Source organism: Cardiocondyla obscurior, linkage group LG01 (genome assembly GCF_019399895.1).
Source record: "Cardiocondyla obscurior isolate alpha-2009 linkage group LG01, Cobs3.1, whole genome shotgun sequence".
Classification (NCBI taxonomy): Eukaryota; Metazoa; Arthropoda; class Insecta; order Hymenoptera; family Formicidae; genus Cardiocondyla; species Cardiocondyla obscurior.
The window spans coordinates 13,141,676-13,165,055 of record NC_091864.1 but is presented as its reverse complement, the minus strand read 5'-3'; the positions used below and the strand labels follow the sequence as shown (position 1 = coordinate 13,165,055).

The following is a 23,380-nucleotide window of genomic DNA, read 5'->3' as shown; positions in this document are numbered from 1 at the left end:
TATCTTGCCATCGTTCCAAATGTTTGCTCGTAATAGAAATCGGTTTCTCGATCAAATCCATTGACCATGGATTCATTTCTTTAATTACTTTCTTTTTTTTTACGACTGAAGACGAAGAGAACTCATTTACATGTAATCCTATATCCGACGGATATTTTATCGGCTATGCTTTGACGATATTATGCAACAGAACAAACAAAAAATCTACATGAATACATTGTAAGTGAATTATTATCGTTTTTATATTTAATCAGAGATCTTATTTCCTATATAACGAATTATTTTATATCCAAAAAATGTACTTTTAAAAGATTTACATAAAGGATTTAATTTGACGCAATTTGGCGAACGTTTCGCATACTTTTTACGGTAAATCTGCGTCAAATATATTTTCTCTGGAATAAATTTTTTTTTTTTTTTAAGTAATAAAATACATATGTTAGTTTTGGATTTTCAGTTTTCTCTTTATTTCTCATATTCTGATAGTACTTTGGTACATTTTTGTATTCTGCGCATCACACTGTTTTTTACACTTTTGCATTTATGGTTACACGTTTTCTCTAGAATTTCATTGTAATATATGAGACTGCAATGCTGGCACTATGCAACGAGCGAACCGTGCAAGATTTCTTAGATACTTTGTAACATGCATAAATTTTCCAGATCGTAAATGTATACGAAAAAATTTAGTTACTAAAATTTATTCTAAAGCCACATTGTGGTTATATGTCGGCAATTCAAAGAAATTTATAATTTTTTTTTCTTTTTAACAAATTCCGATCGCACTAATAATTTTATATTTTTTATTAACGCGCGGATAACTTTATAATAATATAATTTCTTATACTGAATTCTTATATTGAAGAAAATTCTTATACGAAGAATGTTGTAATCGATCAATGTAATTCTTTACTCGGTGATAAAAGGATAGATATTCTTTTTCAAATCTCTGTGGGACATGAGCATTTAACGACGATACGAGAACTCTTTCTCTTTTTCCACAGAAACGACTAAAAGATGAGGCCTCTTGAGAACAGGAAAATAATAGTAAGACCGCGTAAATGTGTCGCAGTTCTCTCGTGTATTTGACAAGCTTTTTGCTTTCGAAACTGCAACATGAGAGAAGTTTATTTCGTACTAACATTTCAACGAGCTCACGGAAATGAAACTTATTTGAAACTGTTTTAACTAATGCAGTAATTACCGTCTACTTCTTCCCAACGTGTCAACATGTCTTTGGTTATCGTTTTATTTATTATATTATTTATTATAATAGCGCGCGCGTAGCACGCGCATGGTTTCGTCTAGTAACTTAAATTCAATATTCTCTAAATTTTTTGTAATACAAAGATTGAAGGTTATTGTTTTATCAAGTTTTTTTTTTCTTTTATAAACTTCTAGATTTTATACAAAGATTTATTTTTCAAAGATTAAAAAAGTATCCAACTTGTCGAATTTATTTTTGATAAATCCACGAGATATGTTCCTTACGTTCACATCCGATACTTAAAACGACACACGCGGACAGATTGGAATTGCCGGTCGATTACACGTAGTGAACCAACATTAAAGTGGCAATCCATCACATGACTGGTTATCGTCGGCTACGGTTAACTATCTTACAACAGTTACTTAAAGACAGCTTCTAGCGATATCGTGTCAGAAACAAAAAGAGAAAAGAAAGAAAGAGAAAGAGAGAAAAATAGAAACATCTCGTCTTGATAGCACATTCAGGAACCTTCTTTACCTGTTAAGTTTCTTATCAAGGAGCGAAACTCGTGTCAACTTGCATTTAAATTAGATGATGCATATTCCATTTGGCTTTGTTTACACAGAGAACTGCAACCGACTAACTCTTTAACACACTTAGATATTTTCCTGCATATTTCTTATTTAAATAATTTAAATAGAGATTTTACCTTGTGATTTAAATCTCGTTTGTGCATTTTACATATATTAAACATTTACAAAGCCGACAATTACGATAGTGATACGTGCATTACTAAAATGCGATTACCATCGAGGTGGAATACTCCCGGCACGAATTCGTTTAAATCAAGGTCGAACTGTTTACTTAATTCAGAATTATAGCATACCACCCTGCAATTGCATTACGGCGAATCGTAAATCTTCCTCTTTTATGGAACTGCGTCAGTAGCAAAGGATATTGGAGTAATCCACTAACCGCAAGCTATTAGTGTTAGGCGAAAAAGACTGTACCAATCGTAATTTTAATTTATTATTTAATGCGCGTTTTATAAAAACAATTTGCTCTCGTTTCTGCTATGTACCGGAAGTTCAACAAAGATAATGGTATTTTATGCCGCTCTATTTAGCCTTCTCGGTTATTAATTACGAATTCTCGATTTGAGATACGCAAATTGATTCCAATATCTATACATATACTTGAACACCAAGACTGTAATTAGTTATCGAGTTTTTTTTTTCTTTTTTCTAATTAGCGCAAATTCAAATAATGAACCAGAGAAAGACCAAACAGACAAATTCTCCTCGCTTAATAAAATACCTGCACTGGTAAAATATACGCGAGAATTTATATTTTGCATATTAACAAGATTCGAAGAATTAGATTGTTTTACGCACGTAATATTGAAAAGAACTAAAAACAAATGCTTTACTGAATTATCAAACCAGAAATATACAATAAAAACGAGCTATTTTGTTTTTATTCTTCATCATATGCCATTTATGCTCCGCTGTAGTGTACATACTTACATTTTTTTAATGTAAATATATGGCTTTTGATAAAATTATGTGTATTTTACGTTGAATAGTACTTCAATAAAAAGGTAAAATAAATTATATGTGACCTTTTAACAATCTAAGAATACGATTACCTATGAATCAAAAACTGAAATAATTTTATTGAATTCAATTTTAGAAAAATATTGTAGATATTTATCTTTGTTACGTTATCACTGTCGCAGATAAATAAAAACTTTTTTTTCCCCTTCGTGTAATAAACAAAATCAATATTGCGCGACGGTGAATCTCTGCAAAAGTTGGTGCTCGCATTCTTAAATTTTTAAATAAAAACTGCCATTCGAGGGTCGCACGACGGTCTTAAAATGCAATTTTTATATTTCGTGCACGTATAAGAAATCGAAAGCGTGTCTGAAATAATAAAAAAGAAAAGTTCCTTTCTATCTATCTATCTATCTATCTATCCGTCTATCTATCACTCTTTCCGTGCAGACGAATAAAAGAATCGAAAGAACAGTAGGATAAAAGGTGAACATTTTAAAGATCTAAAGATAGTAAAAATAATGTATACACAAAATGTGTCTAAAGAAATAATTCATGCTGAACGCGGAATAAAATTTCGCTGATATCAAGAACAAAAGCGGGGCACCCGTTAATAAATAATGCGTGCAATAAAATAAAAATTACGTAAAGAGTAAAGTTCATTATTATTTTTACAGGCGTATTATTGATCCTTTATTCGTGTTTTAAACGTGTCCACGAGCGAATTTCTGTTACATTTAATAAACTCGTAAAAACAGTTTCCAACGTATGAATTTCACATTTACGTTGCGACGTTGTTTTGCGGCGGAATAAAATTATCCAACTGTTTTAATCCGAAAGATTTTCTGCATGCGGGCTTAAAACTGATGAATAATGAGTCATATATGACTGCGTTTCGCATTCCCGTCCGACTTTCTCACATAACTTCGCGGATGATCGCTGACTTTCCGGGATTACCACTGGGCCATAGATCACGATTCGCGACACGTTCGGGGTTGTTATAGATTTTCGCGCGCGACATGAGATTTCAATAAAATCACTCGCGCCGCGGACGTCATATCTCCGGATATATCTTCGTTGCTGCGAACACTGCAGATGCGCTGCGTTTCGAACAACACTATTTTCCGATACGTTTCACCTCTCGTCAGTTAGAAATGCAACAGACGTTTCCGTCGCTTGGGAAAGAGAAAGCCGGGGGGGGAGGGAGAGGGGAAAGCTCAAAATTTCTATTATCAAAGGACCACGTATACCAATTGATAATATTCCCAACACGTCGCGAAAGCATTGCAAAGCGCACTCGCGGCATACTAAGAGCCGGAAGCTGCCGCGGTTAATGCAAAATAAAGCCCGGTAAGAAAATGGACCGCGATAAAGCAATATATTCACGTGAACACCTAATAAACTTTTTTAATGCACTATTTCTAGATTGTACGAAACAAAGGTAAATTGCGTACTTCGGGACTCGTGCGCGCGGATCCTCTGGCCGTTGGGAAATTGAAATGAATGCCAGGGGTGACGTTTGAGAACGGAAGGGAGAAAACAATTCACTCTGGGTCACGAAGATGTTCCCGTTTATCCGACGGGCAATATATATATATATATATATATATATATATATATATATATATATATGTACACACAAATAAATAGTAAGCGATGCGCTAAATGATCAACGCGATTGATTATTAGCTCGCAGTGTTTGCATTGCAATTTATTCGAATTAAATGTAATAGAAATTGAAATTACAATTTGCGAGAATAATCGAGAATTATTGAATTACGCGCTCCTGTAATGCAGGCCATAACGCGAATGTATAATAATAAAAACATTATTACATATTGAAGTAATATGTATACGGGTCGAGTTGGGTTACGTGTGCGTACGTGTAAATGCGTGGAGAAGATTGACGAGATGGTAGGTCGTTGGCGGTGAAAATTGGTTTCCAACGTAAAGCGAAAAAGGGGCTACCACAAAAAATAGAATAAAAAGCAGGCTCTTAATAATGGATTAAAAAGCCACGTGATAATTTGCAGTTTGTAACTAACCGCTTGAGTGCTTTTGCGCTAGGCGCATGTAGAGTTGGGCAATTTTGAAAATTATCCACTGAAGGTTTTAATAGAAATCTTTCTAACAATTGTATAACACTTTACGTTTACCTGAGTGTTAATAGCAAAATGCTTTTTATTTTAATGCAAAAGACATTTATATGATAAAATAAATTATGAAGTGGCGTATAATAATATATATCGTCATTTGAATTTAATACTTCGTGTATTAATGAAGTACAAACTATTTTACACTTTGGTATTATTTTGTAATTAACGTATTTTAAAGGGGAGGAAAGAGGAGAGGTACAGATTCATATTACAGATGCATATATTAATGTAGAGAGTGCACATATAATCAAAATATTGAACTATATAGTAAGTAATTTGACCTTTATTATCAGAATGTATAAAATTATCATATGTACTCGTACCGTTAGCATACATTTTAGTATACGATTCTGCAAATATGATCCTCAAGTTACATTAAATTTACTTATTTTTTAAAAAAGTTTAATTATGTTTAAATATTAATACGAAAAAAAAAAAAAAAAACGGTTTGATGAAATGAACTGGAACTTTATTTAACATATTCATAGAGAGATTAAAATTCTCCATTTGATGTATAACGTCTATTGTGCAAGTCACTATTTATACTTTATCTTAAAAACTTTTATAATGACTCTCGTGTCATTGTAACATGTGTAACAGTTAATTTATTGGCTGATTATATAAACGATGAAAATGTATCATTGTATACGTAACTCGATTGAATTTGATTGAAAAATTCGAATTTTTAATTAAACAAATGTAGATCAGAGTAATTTAGAAATAATTTCGGTCTATTCAAAGTAGCGAAATATTAAAAAAAAAAAAATAAAATAAAAAAAAGAGGGAATTGCTGTTACTGGCGTTTCGTTTCCAAGCGTTAGTTAGCTGTTATAATAATGTATAATGCACTGGATGTTGGGAAAGGAATGTCCTGCAGTTATATGACATTGGTAGGAAACAAAGCTTTGGGTATGTGAAAAAGGACAAATTTCACCGAAGTTCTTTGTCGAGCTGAGAACATTGTTCTCAGATTTCCCCGGTTTATTTCGTTCTAACTCGACGCTCACTTACGACCTACATTTCTCGCATTGCCCTCAAACCATGGTCTCTAGTTCTATCAAAGTTACTATGAATAATTACAGCAGTGGTACGTAGTTACTAAAATATTCGACTGATCGACGGATGTTCCATCTACTGCTGTCACATTGTGTAACTCCTATGACCCTTTGCATTATGTATTATTAACACAACGTATTTCCGTTCCAGACAGAAATTAGTGTCCCTCGGGGAAAGTATTGGCTGCAGTTGATCCGGATACTGATATGATGGGAAAACGACATGAAAGTAGGATGACGCAAAAGAAAAGTCAATAAATTATTTACTGCCCGGGTTAGGGTAAATTAAAAGAAATAATTTCAATTATGATAAATTATTGAAAACATTAAAATAGAATCGAGGTATTAAAATAATTTTTAACAACTGACAAAAACATATACGTATTAATAATTTGGCCAAAATACATGCAATTTAAATTTAATAAAATACATAAATTTATGTAAAAATATTGAAATTATTACTAGATTGAATTAACGGTATTAATTAAATTAATTTATAAAGAAAAATGGAATCAATAAAAAATGTGTATAACTCATTAAATTCGTAGAACATTTTAACAATAAAATAATGCAACATTAAATATTGCATAACGAATAATGAGTATTGTAAGAAGAGTAACGTTGCAGCTAGAAATAAGCCATCGGTGAAATAGTTAAAATCGATATGACGATAAATTAACGGTGCGTGTCAGAACGGAATGTGCTAGCCGTATCTACGCAAAGTGTCATTACGCTAAATGTTACGAGAAGACTTGCGTAAGTTGAATTTCATGTTTCAAATAAGTACCGCGCAAAAACGTAATTAGGAAAATCAGAAGGGGATGGGTGACGCGTAAGGGGGCGGAAGGCGAAGAAAGATACGAGATAAGCAGCGTGGAAGCTGCTTCGCACGAGGTAAGCTTCCATGAGGAGCTTATTTTTAGCTAGAAACAGAATCGATTCATCCCTTCTGATGCTATGCCGGTTGCTGCGGTGATACCAGCAACGTCGAGCCCAAAGCCGCGCGGCGACCGTAGAGAGGCAGGACGTGAGAGTGAGAATAAGGCCGTGGGGCGACATGAGTGGTGGCGGTTGGCGCTCACCTGCATATCTATGTATAAAGGAGGAAGAGAGAAAGGGAGAGGAGAGAGAGAGAGAGAAGAGGAAGAAGCAGGCATGTGTAGGTTGTATGTATACATATATGTATTTCTTATGTATATATCATGCTTTCGTGCCTGTGTACTTATATGTATATGTTATGTGCAACGCAGCAACAGGCGGGATCAAACCACACCGGTCTCGAGTGCAGTCTCTCTCTCTCTCTCTCTTTCGCTCGCTCGCTCACTCGCTCGCTCTTTCCCTTTTCCTCTACTATCCTCCCTGTCTACCTCTCTCCTTCTTTCCTTCTCATCTTCGTGTCCCTCTAACCCCCTTTCGACGGCCTACTCCGTAGCCTTGTACCGCGCGTGTGCATGCAGCATCCGCGTAGTCATAGCATCAACGGCAGTCGGCTGATGTAAAATTCAGCATTTCCCCAGTTTAGTATCCGGAACATTTTCCCCTCGAAATAGACTTTCCTCTTTGGCTTCGTTTTCCTCCTGTTGATTATTCCCTTTGCTTTGATCGCGACAATAAGAAAAAGAAAAAAAAAAGCATCCTTAGTTGTTCTATTAACCTCCCGAGAATTTTTTACTTCGATAATGATTACGAACTTGTAATGCTTGCGTTACTCTTTTAACCAGAGAGCGAGTAGTTGGAAAAGTTACCCCCAGTTCTTACGAGGTACAGTAAATTCAAGGAAACTAGTTTTGTAAATTAAAAGTATTGCATAAATAGCGACTTGATTTTTACCGAAGCAGTTGTTACCATTTATTTACATGTAAATTTCTTCTGATAATTACAATGTACGTTTAATTTTATGTACGCGCACTCGAATATATGCAGGAGAAATAATTTACAGGCCGATCGAAAGGCATATATAAATCGATCGATTGGACGAAAGTACTCGATGGCATCGTTATGTATCGGATGGTCAGAGTGTATTACTCTGACGGCGACTGCCCATTAATCTTCGTAGTTGGTGATGGATTCATTCAAGAGTATTGTGAAGCGCCATTGATTGACTCTGATACAACCTCGCGCGAATTGCCAATATTTAGCTCGCTACGGTCGGAATATCGCGCGAGCATCGGGTGTCGAATAAAATAATTGCAAATTTATTAGACCGGTATAAGTAATCGTCATTCACGCGCGGAGGAAACGTCGAAACCGATCACAGCCGCGAATCAATCTAATGCGATATGAGTTGCAAAATCTGTTGGAGCAGTAAAAGTTCTTTACTTAATTTATATGGCTGATCCTGAAATGTAAATTATAATGCATAGTAGATCGGTGAATTTTACACACCTCGTAAAAATTCTTCTTTTATAGAACGTATTCTAGCTAGCGTTTCTGTAAAATAAAATGAAACCTGTAAAACGTTATTTGGCGATAAGCCGAGTAATAACGTAAGGTACACCCGCCTTTCGCATAATACGATCGCTGCGCGTACATGCAAGGTTCAATTTCCGTGCCAGAGAAATATTTATACTCGTCAAACGCGCTTTGACGGTTTAAAAGAAACATGACGGGAAACGCAAATCTATTCGAGTCACGCTTGACCTCTAGCTAACACGGTGAGGTAGAGCTGGTTTCCTGTAACCTGTAACAGTGGCGCGGCTTGAATTTAACTCCCGTGATATATTCGCGCGAATAGATTTAATTTCACGGCGAAAGCTCGGGGGGAACGGAGGGAGAGAGACGCGGGGTGTTACGGGTGGCAGTTATCGGCGCGCGATGGCGGTTACAGCTCCGCGAATTGACGATAAGAACCCGCGATGGAGTGAGAGAACGGCCCGTGCAATCTCACGATGCAGCACACATCACAGCGCTGTGTACTGCCGCAGCGTGCATATCGGGAAGCTGGTTGCAGGCCCTTCGAGCCCTTTTCCCGCAGCGCCTGTTCAATTGTCATCGCGCGACATGGCACCCGTCGAATTAAAGCACCACGAATGCATCGGAAACGCGTTACATTTACGCCACTTTGCGCACATCACGGTGGTGCCGCGCAACTTCGACGTTTAGATCCCGTGAGAGCGAGCGGGCGCGATTGTCACTGGGCTTCTCTCCTGGAATCAATTAACGGGCAAATTTGTCGCGGCCTGCCATAGCTATTGCCCCGCGTCGCCATCAGGTAATTATACCTAAGTAGCATGGTCAGGCTCTCAACAATCCAACGAGACTTCAACTTCAGTAATGTTGGCTTGAAACTCGCTCTAATCAAATTTAAAATTTTGCTTTTATCCAAACTTAATACTAAAATGTTGAAGAGCAAGGGTAAAAAGAAGAAAAAAGAAAAGAGAACGCAATGAATCATTATACCCGGTTCTAGACTTAAAATTTAATTTCCCGGGAACACAGCGGAGTGAAATTTTATTTTAAATCTAATTAATCGACGCTCCGCAGGGCAGTCGATCTGCTTTCCGCTGGAGAGAATTTTTTTTTTTTTGTATTTTTTATAGTTACGTTCTGTATGGACAAAAAAATTCTAGAAGAATGAACACCGATCATCATGTGGAATCTATTTTTGAAGTTTCGTCCCACAGGGTTGGAAGAAACAACCCTCGGAGCAGTCTCCCGCGTAAAATTGCAATTCCACACGGGTTTCTGATATCCCGCCCGCTGCTCTCATATTTCTCGACGATCTGAAAATCTTTCGCAACACGAACGCACACGTGGCTGACAGAAAATTTCGCTCGTTTTTCACACCTATCGTCTTTCCTACGATTTAATCGTTTCCTCTGATTTGTTTAGCGTTAATAGCCTGTTTCGCATTCTTAGCTTTCAAATTGCGAAATAATTGACTGCACCTCTATAAATCTAACACTTTGTGCGCTTAATAATTTCGGGGCGTTAATCTTTCTATCGCGTTGTATCTTTATAGCGGTTATCGATTACTCCTTGGCCCCGTATTTATCATCGGTTTTATTATTAACATTAACGCGCCAATGTTAATTACGTCGACATTAATTAGCGAACTTTGGTTGTTGCGTATTACAGTGGGGAAATAATTAATTACACGGCTACCGGAATTAAAACTAGAAGCGCAATAATGAGACCGACCGATGCGTGGACTCGAAGCCCCATATAATGATAACGATCCACTCGACGATTCAAGTTACAAGTTCATTTTATAAAATCGAAATCTTTTGGATACAGTGCACAAATATAATATTTTAAGTAAATACAAATATTGACCACTAAAAAATTGATCGCTCAAACATTGGGAATCGTGAAAACGAAAAAAAAAAAAAACCTTTCTATACCAGAATTCTATGTCAAACAACACAACACGATTCCAGGCTCTGTAACAAATTGAAATTTGCAGGCTTTTAGAGAATACGTAGAATCACTTGATGAAATAGAACAATTGCTATTTTCGGATTCGCGTAAAAACTTTCTAAAAAACACTCTCAGAAAAGAGATGCGGAGAGATGTTTTAGTCGCGTCACTAAATCGACATTGTGCGTAAATTAGATCGCGATCGTGGAAAGGACGCAAATGGATAAAGATAAAGAACTGACATTACCTTGCGTTATCACGAGAAAACAATTAATTAGAGAAGTCAGCGGCATGTGGGAGGTGGAAGTTGTTACTGTGATATTCTCCGGCATCTATTATCTGTTACCGTGCTTCAAGAGCGCGTAAGCGGATAAGCGTCAGAACATACATCGATGATAATAATCATACAGCTTGCACATGATTATGAAAGCAGATTGTAGCTATCAAAGATATGTCAGATATGGAGGCGTTTCCGGCGGATCTCTTTCAACATAAAATCTAAAAAAAATACCGGTTTTAAAAATAGCATTGTTAAAACTTTCATGAAACTTACTTTACAATTATCTATTCGCGAAAATATAATTTTCACATCTCCCCGTTTATACCGCGAGGATAGAAAAACGGAATGTGAAAAGGCGACATTGTCTTTTATTAGCGGAGTTACTGGCGTGGTATTTTTAGATTATGTAATATTAATGAGGAGTACGCGACGGGAGAAAGAGAAAGAAGAAGAGGCCGTGACTTGAAAATAACAAAATAGCGGCTGACGCTATTTGCGCGTCAATTAGAGAATCAAATGTAATGCCGTGGTATTTTTGTATGCAGAGTAGTGTGCAGAAGCTCGGGCGTGCAGAATGCTCGATTAAGAAACGTCGGATTTAACTCTCGCGCTCAACATTATATAAAATCGCCACCCTTGACCCCATAAGCGAGCGAAAAATATCTCGCACGTTGATGCAGGGAGAAAAAGTAATCTATCGGTAACTCTTATCAGACCGTTATTTAAACTTTCCAAAATCTAATTCAACATCCCACTGTTGGAAATAGACTAAAAAAATAAAGTTTGTAAAACAAAACGATAGCGAACGCTGTTTAAATACGCGACATTCGAGCGCTTAGTGCGCAAGCAGTTTCAATAATTAATCAAGACGCGATTACTTCCTCTTGTTCGCCGTGTCGCAAACTTATTACAATGACTGTCCTGATTAGAGGTTAATCGCAAAATCCATTACTGTTAAGGAAGGTAAATACGAGACAAATAGCTCTACGTTTGATAACGAGCAACCCAGTCATTTCCCAAAAGAAAAATGTATGGTCCGTACAACAAATGGCAATGTTCGATAATGCAAAGAATCCAGAGTAGCTGCCTCCGGCAGAGATATAGAATATTCCAGCACGTGCTCTCCTAGAAAGGAATATCCACATTTATCCGCGTCTTAAGGTCGCGATAGCAAAATTAAAAAGGCAAGAGACCGTCGAGGGTTAATGCGACTTCGTCACACGCAAGTTTTATTCGCCGAGCAATATTTGAATTAATTAAATAACAGCCAAGTTATTTTAACGTTTGAAATTAACTGGTAATTTGTAACGATTAATGATAACAATTTTCAATGACGTGAAAATGTGACCGGCGTACCTTGCAGATTACCGTCGTTCTTTTTCGGTGGAAGGGAAATTAGTTTACGCCCAAGCACGGTTCACTCGAAGCGTAAACCGCGGTAATACATTAATATCGCAACGCGTCAGAATCACGGACCGTTTAAACGGTCCGTTCATTTCGTAAACCTTTCACTGGGCATTTTCATAATTTTCTCGAAGCCTTAACGCAATAGAAGCGGCCCGCGTTACGCCGAGAAAGTACGTCGGAAATGGAAAGTCCATTCAATGCGCCATCGGAATAGCTCGAACACGGACCAGATTAAGCCTGGGCCCTGGAATGCTAATTCAGAGGTTTTGCATAATTATTTGTCACCGTGATCGACAAATGGAATTATTATGCGGTCGTAGCTATAGGGAACATTTGGTAATTCTGGACAAATATGCAATTAATAGGCCGTTCGAACGAAAATGAAATATACGTCTCCCCCGATTCCCGCGTTCGCCGTGACAAATCCGATATATTGGAAGTACAGTGGACCGTATTTTTTACGATCCTCTCACTCATGTATGTGTATCCCTGTTGTTGCAAACGCGCCAAATCCAACAACATTTCACGGAGAAACATTTTCACTCGTCCAGTAACATAAAATATATTCACGTTATGTAATATATATATATACATATACCTACATGTACCTTATATAATATATATCTATATAGTTTTCGATCCGTGCGGTTTTTACGCATCAGTTAATAGTTACTCGTGCAGGGTAAAATTCGTACAAACAATATGGAAATAATTTTTTTTTCACGCATATATGAGTAGGAAAAATAAATACAAAATATTATTGTAGCCGGTGATTTTAATTACTGACGATTACTTGTTGAATTGGCAACTACCTGTGCCGTGAAATGTATTAAATTAAAAGTAGACGCGTACGGAACAATCGACGGTTTTGTTTGTGCTCGCGCTACGTCGAAGATTTACAGCTAAACGTCTCGTGTAAAAACCGTCCAATTGTACCGAATTAGATTTTTGCTCTTGTACAACAAATGTATTGTCTCGTTTGGCTTATACCTTCAGAAATACACGGTGGATTTTCTTTAATATATAAATAAAGCCCGCTCCTAAGATATGACGGCCTCTAGCCGTGCACGAGACTATTATGAGGAAGAAATGCGCGGCGTATCGAAGTATCGGATAATCTCACCTCGCTGCAGTCTCCCGCGACGCGCATGCCACTTTACTCGTAAACGGCGTTCGACGTCCTTAAATAATTTACGTTTACCGAGTATAAACACGTTTCTCCGTTGGAAAAAAGATAAGGCAGGGAGACGAGCGTCACGTCCGCGTGAAAAGGGCGCGTAACTGGACCCACCGGCATCTCGTGTCGTCACATCTCGCAGAAGGCTCACAACGCCACCGATAGACAATAGAATTGTAAAACGGAATGAGTATATTCAGACGTGAAAGGAAGTGTTGTTATTTTTGCAACGAGTGTGACGTAACGCGAGCGCATCGTCGAAACCGACGTCGATTTCTGACTAGCGACTTTACGATCGGAAAGAAAAAAAAAACTAAATTAGCATCTTTACTTTTATTTATTCGGTCGACTTATAAAATTTAAACGGTGCCAAAGCTCATTTTTTTTAACTCAACCCTCGAGTCAAAGCGTTATTGAAAATTATTAGATCGTTGAAAATTGAAAATTGCGATTTAGAAATATGAGGAAAAATGAACACAAATTCTACGGATCGTAGCGGCACGTTGGATGTGCTTTGTAGTATCGCTCAGTGATAATTGCGATGTTAGACAAAGTCAGGGCTGTTAAAGTATCCGTCGGAGTTACGCATTATTTTCGCAACAAGCGCGTGCAATCGATTTATTGGCTGCGACAAAAGTAGATAAGGAAAAAAAAACAATTTCCTCCTTGTCTAGGAGACTAAAAGAAAATAACTGAACGGTCGATTTATCTTTAGAAAAAGCGGGAAAGCCGGCCTGCATCACGTGACCTTTGCGGGAAAATCGATACGCTCTCTATCCTTATTATCTCATGCGGCCATATGTCGTTGATGAACCCTTTAATTGCCCGGCGGATTTCAAATTCATTAGTTTAACAGTAATGCTCGTCTTTTATAGAATCCACGCATGAAAGCTCGAAAAATAACCATTAATCGTAATGATTTCAGATTTATAATGGCGGATGTTCAAATGATAAATTAGAAATATTTTCCTGCTATATTTATATATAAAAAAAAAGAATTATTCCACCTAGTAAATGCATTCAATTTTGATCGTATAGTCTGTACTAAGCCAGCTCAATATTGGATAAAAATAGACTCGAAATTAAACGACCACATTTAATTTTAATTGCAACGCTTTTTTTTTATAACAGAGAGAATTTCAGCCCGCATCACGACATTTCAACAAATTTAATTTACAAACCGTGGTTTGCCTTAAAAATTTTCATATCTCTAAAAAAAAAAGTGCATACGCGTGTTGCAAAAAAAAACTTATGGTTTTTACACAGGTTTTCGAAACATCGAAATAACGCTGTGCACAATTGAATATCTTAAAAAGCGAAACACGGTCGGGTTCATGCGAGTCAATTTTTGCGGCGCTTCAGAGAGAAAAGTGAAAAAAAAGTTTAATTAATGTCGCAAAAATTTCTCTTCCCCGGAACGTAAAACGTTGGAACAATATTCGTTCATGTTTTATGAAAAATGTAAATTTATGTTTTTAGAAAAAGAAAAGAACTTAAAGACGCGATGCACTTCATAAACTTCGACAACTCCGATAACTTGATAAGCTCGTACGGAATTTCTACTGGCACATTTATAATATTAAAGTGGAAAGCAAACATATATGTTATATTCAAGCGGAAGTGGAAGCAAAATAGTACACTTAGAACACTAAAGTTCTTTGTTCGCGTGCAGAGGTGCGTCTCTTGCACAGAGAGACGCTTGCCGAAGCAACACATTGCATACCTGTTTATCCGGCTCTTTGCCTTTGGCGGTGATGAGTCGATCGCAATAACAGCCTTCTAACAGAACGACGCCACTGGGTCGTGAACAGGTCTCATTCTCATAATAGAATAGCAGATTCTGTAACAGACGTCATAGCCGTATATGGTAAAGCTCGCTTTTCTTTTACAACAAGGGAAACGTGAGAAAATGAACATCTGTGGTTTTTTTTTCTTTTTTTTTTATATGAGCGCGGACACGGAAAATAATGATGTCATAATATTTAATGTTTCGTATCTGAATACATAGAACCATGTCGCAGTTTCGCATTAAAATTTTACTTTAATACTCTGCGCCTCGAAAATTTTATTCGTCGAATTGACTTAAGCCAACTTAAATATATAACGCTCTTTAAACTTCCACTGCTAGTTTTCCACCTACAAGAATGTCTGACCGCAGCCTGACTGTTTCTACTGAGACGTAGCTTTATTCGGGCGCGGCGCAAAACACGAAACCATTTTCTGCGCCTGCAAAGTGAAAATGTACACTGATATTCGGAGGTAGAACGTAGTAATTAAAACTTAACTTGTGATTAAGACTGTATGCGTTTTAAAATTTATCCTCACGCGTTTTATTCCGCGCGATGTGTGTTAACGCGAAATTTAATCCAAACGCGCCTTTATCTTCCGTTACCGAAATAACAGGCTTGTAATACGCATTGTTGAAAATCGTTCAGTTTAATTTTATGTCTACTAGAGTATTTTGCAAATACTAGGCGCGTTATTAGAAAATAAATGCTGCAAAACAATAATATCGTCTGGTTTACATTAAATCAAATTACGGGGCCACACGTGTGTTGTCGGCGCAAGATTTGCGGAACGAATATTGCATTTGTACGTGCACTCATTTCATAAAGCCAGTTACGTTTCGGATAATCCCTCGGATAAAATTCGCGTTGCTGTTATACGATACAAACTCGAAACGCACAATTTCGCTTTTGTGATTTCGCGACATGACATTATCGACAAGCGTCACGTTGTAATCGGCGGTTTAAATAGTATCTGGCAAACAAACGAAATTTTAATTAGCTGTAATACTCATAGAGTTTTACCTATGCTCGGATTTCAGGTCAACTCGACGCCGGGAAATTTGCTAAAATTATTAATTGAGAATCACAAAACGGACTGCTGCACATTCGCCGACAAGTATGTACAATGTTACCTTTACGACAATAGCCGTGGCGCTTAGAAATAAAATGTTATAAAACAAATTTATTTGCCAAACTAATAAAAGGGGGAAAAAAAAGACACTTAGATTAACTTAACTTGTATCTCGGAAATTATATGTACCTAATTTTCCGAGCGCAACAAAAGGGAGTTTCGTTGCATTTACTGTTATCGTTTTGGAACTCGTATTTTCCGGAAGAATGAAAGCACTCTCGCATGAAATTACGCTGTGAGCATCCGTTTTTCTTTTTTTTTTTTTTTTCCACAGATTTAAGATAAATTTATCAAGTCCGTGAGCGAATTCAAGCTCAATGTTATCTCTACTCGAGACGTCTCGTCAAAATACTTGATTATAGCACAATAGTTTCAACTCGCGACGATATCCTCGCTCGCTCGACGAGCTTTTTGCAAACACAACGAGATATTCCACTTTATTACTTTATCAGAAATCCTATTTAAATAAAAAGAAATGGAGCTGTACATTTCTGTATTTATCTAATCCTATAAAAACGAAAAGAAGACGGCAATACCTTCTGTATTTATCCGTTCCTACTTATTGGTTTCCAGTATATAGGTAAGTCACTTTAAGCTCGGATAGGTAAAGTACGCGTGGCAAATCCCACGACACTTCGTAGATTGTTTTTCTTTAAAACTAAAATTAGTTAAACGATCGGACAATAAACTTTTCTTTCAAAAAAGAAGAGAGAAAAAAGAGAGAGAGAGAGAGAGAGAGAGAGAGAGAGAGAGAGAGAGAGAAAGAACCTCGAAACTCATTTGCGATGCGATAACGCGACTTTTAAGAAAATAATTAGAAGTTTCGTGCCTGCGTCGTAATTGAGCGGCATCATGATCACGAAAGTATATAACGAGAAGATTTACCGCTGACTCAGGGGACTGTGGCGAGAAAGGAGAAAAAAAAAAGGGACGCCCGAATTCTTGAGGCATAGGTGTTTTTAAGTAATGAGATATCTGTCGCGAACAATATCGTAAGTTCTTTCCTTAATTGTATTACCTAGCCGGCTACCCGGCGAAACATGCTGTAGCAGTTAATGAGGCCTCATTTTCGAAGTTTGTGAGGCCACGAGTAGACAGCATCCTCGTGAGCGAAGAAGTTTCCAAGAATCGAAGAGAGGATGCTTTGTGCGAGGCACAAGTTTAACGCAAAACTTCGATATTGTCGTTATTTTAATTCGAAAGCTATTAATAATTGAAAATTCCGCGTTAAAGTATGGCATCGTTTTATTTAAAATAATGCCTCGACTACGGACTCGATGATAACTTCGAGATAACTTTTCCGTCGTGTAAACTTCTTACGGAGAGCTTTACCGATTAATCTCGGCAAAATTACTAAACTCGGTGCCATTAAGAAATAATGCTAATCGCAAAGTTCGATTTTTCAGAAAAAAAAAAAAAAAAAAAAAAAAAACGGAGCTTATGATTTGATGATTAACGAAAAAGCAAGAAGCATTTATTTTGCAACACAAATTCCGGTGTCTGATTCTAGACGGAGATCTCCAAATTGAATCACGCGAATTGAATCGCTCTGCCTCGGGAACGTGTGCACAATCTATGACAGTAATTCAAACCCAAACAATTTACTGACCTGATAGAGAACGAACCATCGTTGTTGCCACTTGGTGGAGTCAGCTGTCCGCTTGTATAAATATCCTGACAGGGAGTGATCGTAATGTGCTTTCTCTGAGAGCATGATCAGCTGGGAATCATTTACCCTCACTGTAACATATCATACGCGCGAAGCTTTTGTGAATAAAGCAATAAAAGTAGTACGCAATTATTCAAATCTGGACGTGTATATTAAAGAATTCAACGCGTGCGAAATGTTATCCCGAGAATTCGCTCAATATATTTGCGAAATAAACTTTACAGAGAACGTTATGTTTGCGTAAAAAAAAAAAGAAAAAAAAAATCTATTTGAAGATTTTTATAAAAACTTAATGCAAAAACATTTTCACTTATATCGCAGCAAATAATTAAAATATTTACGTTACCTCATTAATTACACTTTTTCCAACGAGTTTTGAGTTTGCGTTCAAAGCGCGTCTTGGACTTTTACTCTTACACCGCGATGTTTCCGAGATTATATTAATTATGGACAAAGATCTATTTGGTCACTTGCAAATCAGCGTAACATATGTAAACACAAAATTACATCCGAATTGCAAAGTCGCGCTCGCAATGTATCTCCGGTATTTCATGACACAACAATACGCTGCATCACAATCACGTATCGAATTATCTTGCTATGCGACCGTTCCAATATTAGCGCTCAAAGTACCGGCAAATCTTGTTTGCCGCATCGGATCGCTCGTAAATATTAATAAACCGCGATAAACAGCGACGGTCTCACCGTTTGTTCGTAACGATGAATTAATATTTCTACGCGTAGTGGAACATCTCCGCGACTAGAAACCGTACCATTAAAAAAAAAAAAATCGAGAGAAAATTAAACCCCTGTAGGGACGGTCTCGCGATTCGCGACTGAAAAATTGTACAACCATCGATCTGCGGGAGTTGAATGGAAAGTTTAAACGCTCGCGAATGAATCGTTTGCGTCGGTTCCGCGTGCTATCGCAGCTACTTCCAGACTAGATATCAATCTCCGATTGCGATACAGTCACCAGTTCAGCCCGCGAGAATGTAACTTCGGTTTAACTGCCGCGGCGAGCTGGCTCGATCGACCAACGCGAACGTGAACGCCGGAACTCGCGCCGTTATGGAGCGGTCGTTTCTCGCGAGCTGTCGCGATCGCGTGTTTAACTTTAACGCAAAGATACGCGACATTTGAGAAACTTTGTTCCGTTCGGAGAAACCGAGGCCGAAGTTTCATCGTGAAACGAGGAAACTAGCATAATCCGTATCTGCTCGTGTATCCGCAAGTTCGCAGCGAGTCGTACGTACACCGCGCGAAAAAAAGAAAAAAAAAAAAAAAAAAAATGATACGGCGAGAATGGAAACGCGAATCGGGACCGCGGTGCTGATTGTTATTTGTATTTTTATACCTTTACACAAAAGCGAAATATCTAATCTCGATATGGTGTGGAAAAATGTTCCTGGAAACAATGGATTTATATAAAAGCGAACTCCACAGTAAATTTCGATGAGAGAGAACAAACTTTCGTGATGCAAATATTACAGTTCCGAGAATGAAGTGCATGAAAACCTTTGATGTTCACGCTTTTATATTTAATACATAAGCCCGTAATATAATATATACTATTTGTTCTGCTGAAGACAAAGTGCCATTGGAAAATCTATGCCGCGAATTTTATTTCTTGATTTAGTACACCATGCATTAAATGCACTTTGTGGGCTTCGATCACACAAATGGTGATTAATGCCTGTCGTATCTCTTAAAAGCAGCTAAATAAATTCCTAAATGAGAATTTATGAAATACATTTATTTGTCATCTTTCAATTTTATTAAACAGCAATGCGTATTCGGATATTAAACGTTACGCAATATTGATTATAAAATCGAGGAGTTTTATAGAAATACGCAAATCCACAATCACTGCAATATTTTACCGCGTGGTTTTATTCTATTTCATAACAGCATGTTCAAAATTACTATTATAACACGACCTGAATTCCATTATTTCGAAGAATTGAGAAAAAATCTGAAACTTGTTCTACACCCTTACATTTATTAACATACGCGGCTGTTAATTTCAAGCTTAATTACGTTATACGAAAAAAAATTTAATTTTTGACAGAGAATATTATTTTACAAAATAAATAAAAAACAAGATTTACTCACCAGTTTTTTGCATTTTGGGACTGAGCATGATTACAGGTCGCTATCAAAAGGGCGCTCCCTCACAGTCGATTTTCACAGCGGTGATTGATTGTCCAAATTACCTTGTTTGAGTTTTAATAGTGTAGAAAATAACACGTCGATGTTGCGTGTCGAGAATGCGTCACGATCTCGTTTCGGGAACGTCGCAGATACATCAGTGGTGTTTGCATCTGCAACGAGGAGGGAAGAGTCCGATTAACAAATAGCGCGCAAGCGGATCTATATCAATAAAATTGTTAGCCAAAGCAGAGTCGCGTGTTACCACCGTGTCCGATTTATGGTAGTAACGGGAACACCAGAGATAAATATTGTTGACAGATACCATTAATATCTATTAATATGTTTATCGTTATGGAAATATATTGACGTCCGATTTCAACCGTGTTCCGTACAACAAGGTATTATCGAGTTTCATGGCAGGGACGCACCGATAGCATTAATTTGTATAAATCAGGGAAATCTCATTAATTTATAACGGGTAAACATTACGGTCGAGCCGATTTGGCGTAACGGAAATTATTTCCATCCCTGAATGAACATCGAAAACTAGTCGTGCCGATGCTGAGCGCGACGATGCCGCGGGAGCATCTTTTAAAGCACAACAAATTTTTAATAGCGACTAAATTAAATTGATTTTCCGCACACGGTATCGTTAATTCAATTCTCAATGCTGCCTCCTTACAAATCGCTTCCGAGCTTTTAATTCGTTCATTATGCCGCGTCGGAAGTATTTGTTCCGCAAAATAAAAACGACTGCGTGTGAACTGCAGCCGCTATAAGCAGGAAATTGAAACGGCGTACGCAAACGATTGCGGAAATAACATCTTAAGCTATTTATGTTTAAAATCGATATTCTCGAGTACTTAATAGCTTTAACGTTGACACGATTTCAATGATAGTCGTTACGATTACTTCCGATTCCTACTAATTGACTTGACGTTTGATTTTTTTTTTTTTTTTTTTTTTTTTTACGTTTTCCGTTTATTTCACGATAAGTGTCAATAAGTTTATTAAATATTAAAGTATTCATCTTTTACACCGTGATTTAAGTGAACGTAGTCTAATCAAGAAATAGTGATTGCGTTAATTTTAATTAATATAATTTTATAATTAAAAAAAAATATAATAAATAAAATAACTTTTAAGCAAGATGTGCTATATTTGTTTCAATAAAGAAAATTGTATAAATTCTGGGATATACATACACGAATCTAGAAGCATCACAACTATTTTCTCAGTATCTTGGAAATAGCAAAATCTTTTCTAGCACTTGTGGATTCTCCTTTCATGCAATATATAAAACGCTATCGCTATAAAGCGGAAGAAAAAGATAAAGAAACAAATTTTTCAATTTTGTCAAATAAAATTATTTCCTTTTACGTCAATTGACTCTCCTCAATCTTTTATGGGACATTGTTAATGTAAGTTTACCAAAAATGCACATTCTACAAGAAATATTGTACAATTTATTCTGTTATATTCTGATATAAAATATGATACATTCCGTAGAACATATCCATTTTACAATGACCTTACTTTGTATGTAGAATGAGGAGAAAGATCGATCGATGTAAAAAGAAACATAACAGCATTCAAAGGAAAAAAAAAGAAAAAAAAAACAATTGCACCATTGCGGATACATTGGTGTGTCTATGCAAGAATAGAATCATTAATCGATCAAAGGTTATAGTGAATACTTTACGCATGATATTTTATATTACCTTAGAATATAAAATATTTCTTTATTTTTATAAAAATTATGAAGAACTGATATTGATATTGATGATGATATTGATATACATATGCATAAATAGAGAATACTTGTATATAAAAATTTAAAAGTTAAAGTTATTTTGTTACATGTAAATAATTTTAATAAGCCTAATTTAAAATTGATTTTACTATCTTTGAAAAATCACAAGGAAACAGCTTGTAAAATTGTTAGTTTTACATATTATACATAATTATTGTATTATTTCTATATCATAATTTTATGCGTAATAATAATACTCTGCAAGCGATGGAAATTAATCAATATTTTATAGTCCATCTTATGGTTTATAAATACTGCTGCATTTACGCCGACAAAATGATTAGAGTAGGAGGAGATTCGCAAGTGCTCTGTTTACAAGTGAAAATAGTGATCTGAGTTATACGACAGGTTTTTAAATAAAGCCACACGTAGCCTAAGAATTTTTCCGATAAATACACTCAGGCCATACAGATTCATTTTTCCTTTTTTTTTTTTATAACACTCTGGATATATCATATTAAAAATATCTTTGTACACTTTCCAATTTTATAATCAACTATTCCGTATATTACTTTATAATATTCGGACATTAAATTATTTTCGTTTTGTATTCGTTTCCTGAATTGTCATCTTTAATCACAGTGCCAGTGAAATAAGATAAGAAAGATATAATTTGAATTCCTAAATATCATTAAAATCCACTTTACTAAATTATTTGCATGCACAGTAAAATGTTGTGATAGCAACTTTTTCTTATCTATACTTGAATAAAGATAGTTAAATTTCAGAGAGGCGAAAGATCAAAGATGGAAGAAACTCGAGAAGCGCATTTGCAAAGAATTGAGCAAAATAAGAAAGAAAAAAAAATTTAATACAGATTTGAAGCAAGTCTGCAAAAAAAAAAAAAAAAGAACGAATTAAAAAAAACCGACGGCGTTCTCTCGTCTACGAAAAAGTCTTTTCGAATTTTTTTTTCCTCCGCGGGCGGAATGTGAAACGAGAGTGAAGAGGTGAAAGATCAGTGGATGAAAGAAAATTCAAAGTGTGCTCCTTTTCATAGTACCTGCACGTATTTCGTCGCGCGCGTCGTACTTCCACTCTTCCCGCGTTCGCCCTCTTTTTCGCCAGCCACCGAGTCCTCCGCAAGAGATCCCACCCCGCCACCTGTTCGTGCGTGCTCTCAAGACCGCATGCCGTATATTATCACCACCGCCTTCCGTTTCCTGCCGTTTCGCACGTCTCTTTCAAGAATTGTCGATACGGCTCCTATTTATTCCCCACACTCCCTCTTCTTGTCTTCCACGGTCGCGAGATCACGCCGGAAGAGATACGTCGGTGCACGCCACCGGTTTCCTCGCTTTGGTCCTCGACAACAGTCGGCGGGCGTTGATTTTTATTTCTAATACGACCAAGGCGGTGTTGCGGACACGTGCGGTGTAAACGCTGGCGGAGATGACGTTCCGTGATGACGGCCGGCGGCGACGGCACCTGACGGTCCTCTTCTCATGGTCGGGAGACCCGGCGACCCGCGATACCACGGTGTTGGGGGTTGCGACGTGCCTGACGCGCGAGGGCGACCGACCGACCGACAAGCTCCGTCCTCCGCCTATATATCGCGGCACGCGCGCGTCCACCGCCCCGTGAAAGGATCCCGGAGGCTGCGCCGGATGGGCTCGCGAGTGCGC

General features: G+C 37.1%; 1 protein-coding gene and 1 long non-coding RNA gene across 5 annotated transcripts in view; one reads left to right on the top strand and one right to left on the bottom strand.

Moving 5' to 3' along the window:
• The window catches only part of LOC139106095 (ras-specific guanine nucleotide-releasing factor 2), a 49,721-nt gene extending 26,455 nt beyond the window's left edge, over positions 1–23,266 (bottom strand). For all 4 annotated transcript variants that reach the window (XM_070662617.1, XM_070662642.1, XM_070662635.1 and 1 more), the window contains exons 1-4: positions 22,759–23,266; positions 19,904–20,112; positions 17,729–17,859; positions 14,924–15,040 (exon numbers count right to left, since the gene is read on the bottom strand). In XM_070662617.1, coding sequence (XP_070518718.1) covers positions 14,924–15,040; positions 17,729–17,859; positions 19,904–19,931 — 276 coding nt within the window. In that variant the 5' untranslated portion in view covers positions 19,932–20,112; positions 22,759–23,266. The remainder of the gene's footprint in view (positions 1–14,923; positions 15,041–17,728; positions 17,860–19,903; positions 20,113–22,758) is intronic.
• Positions 1–23,380, top strand: part of LOC139106155 (uncharacterized) — a 66,171-nt gene that overhangs the window by 32,453 nt on the left and 10,338 nt on the right. The window lies entirely within an intron of this gene.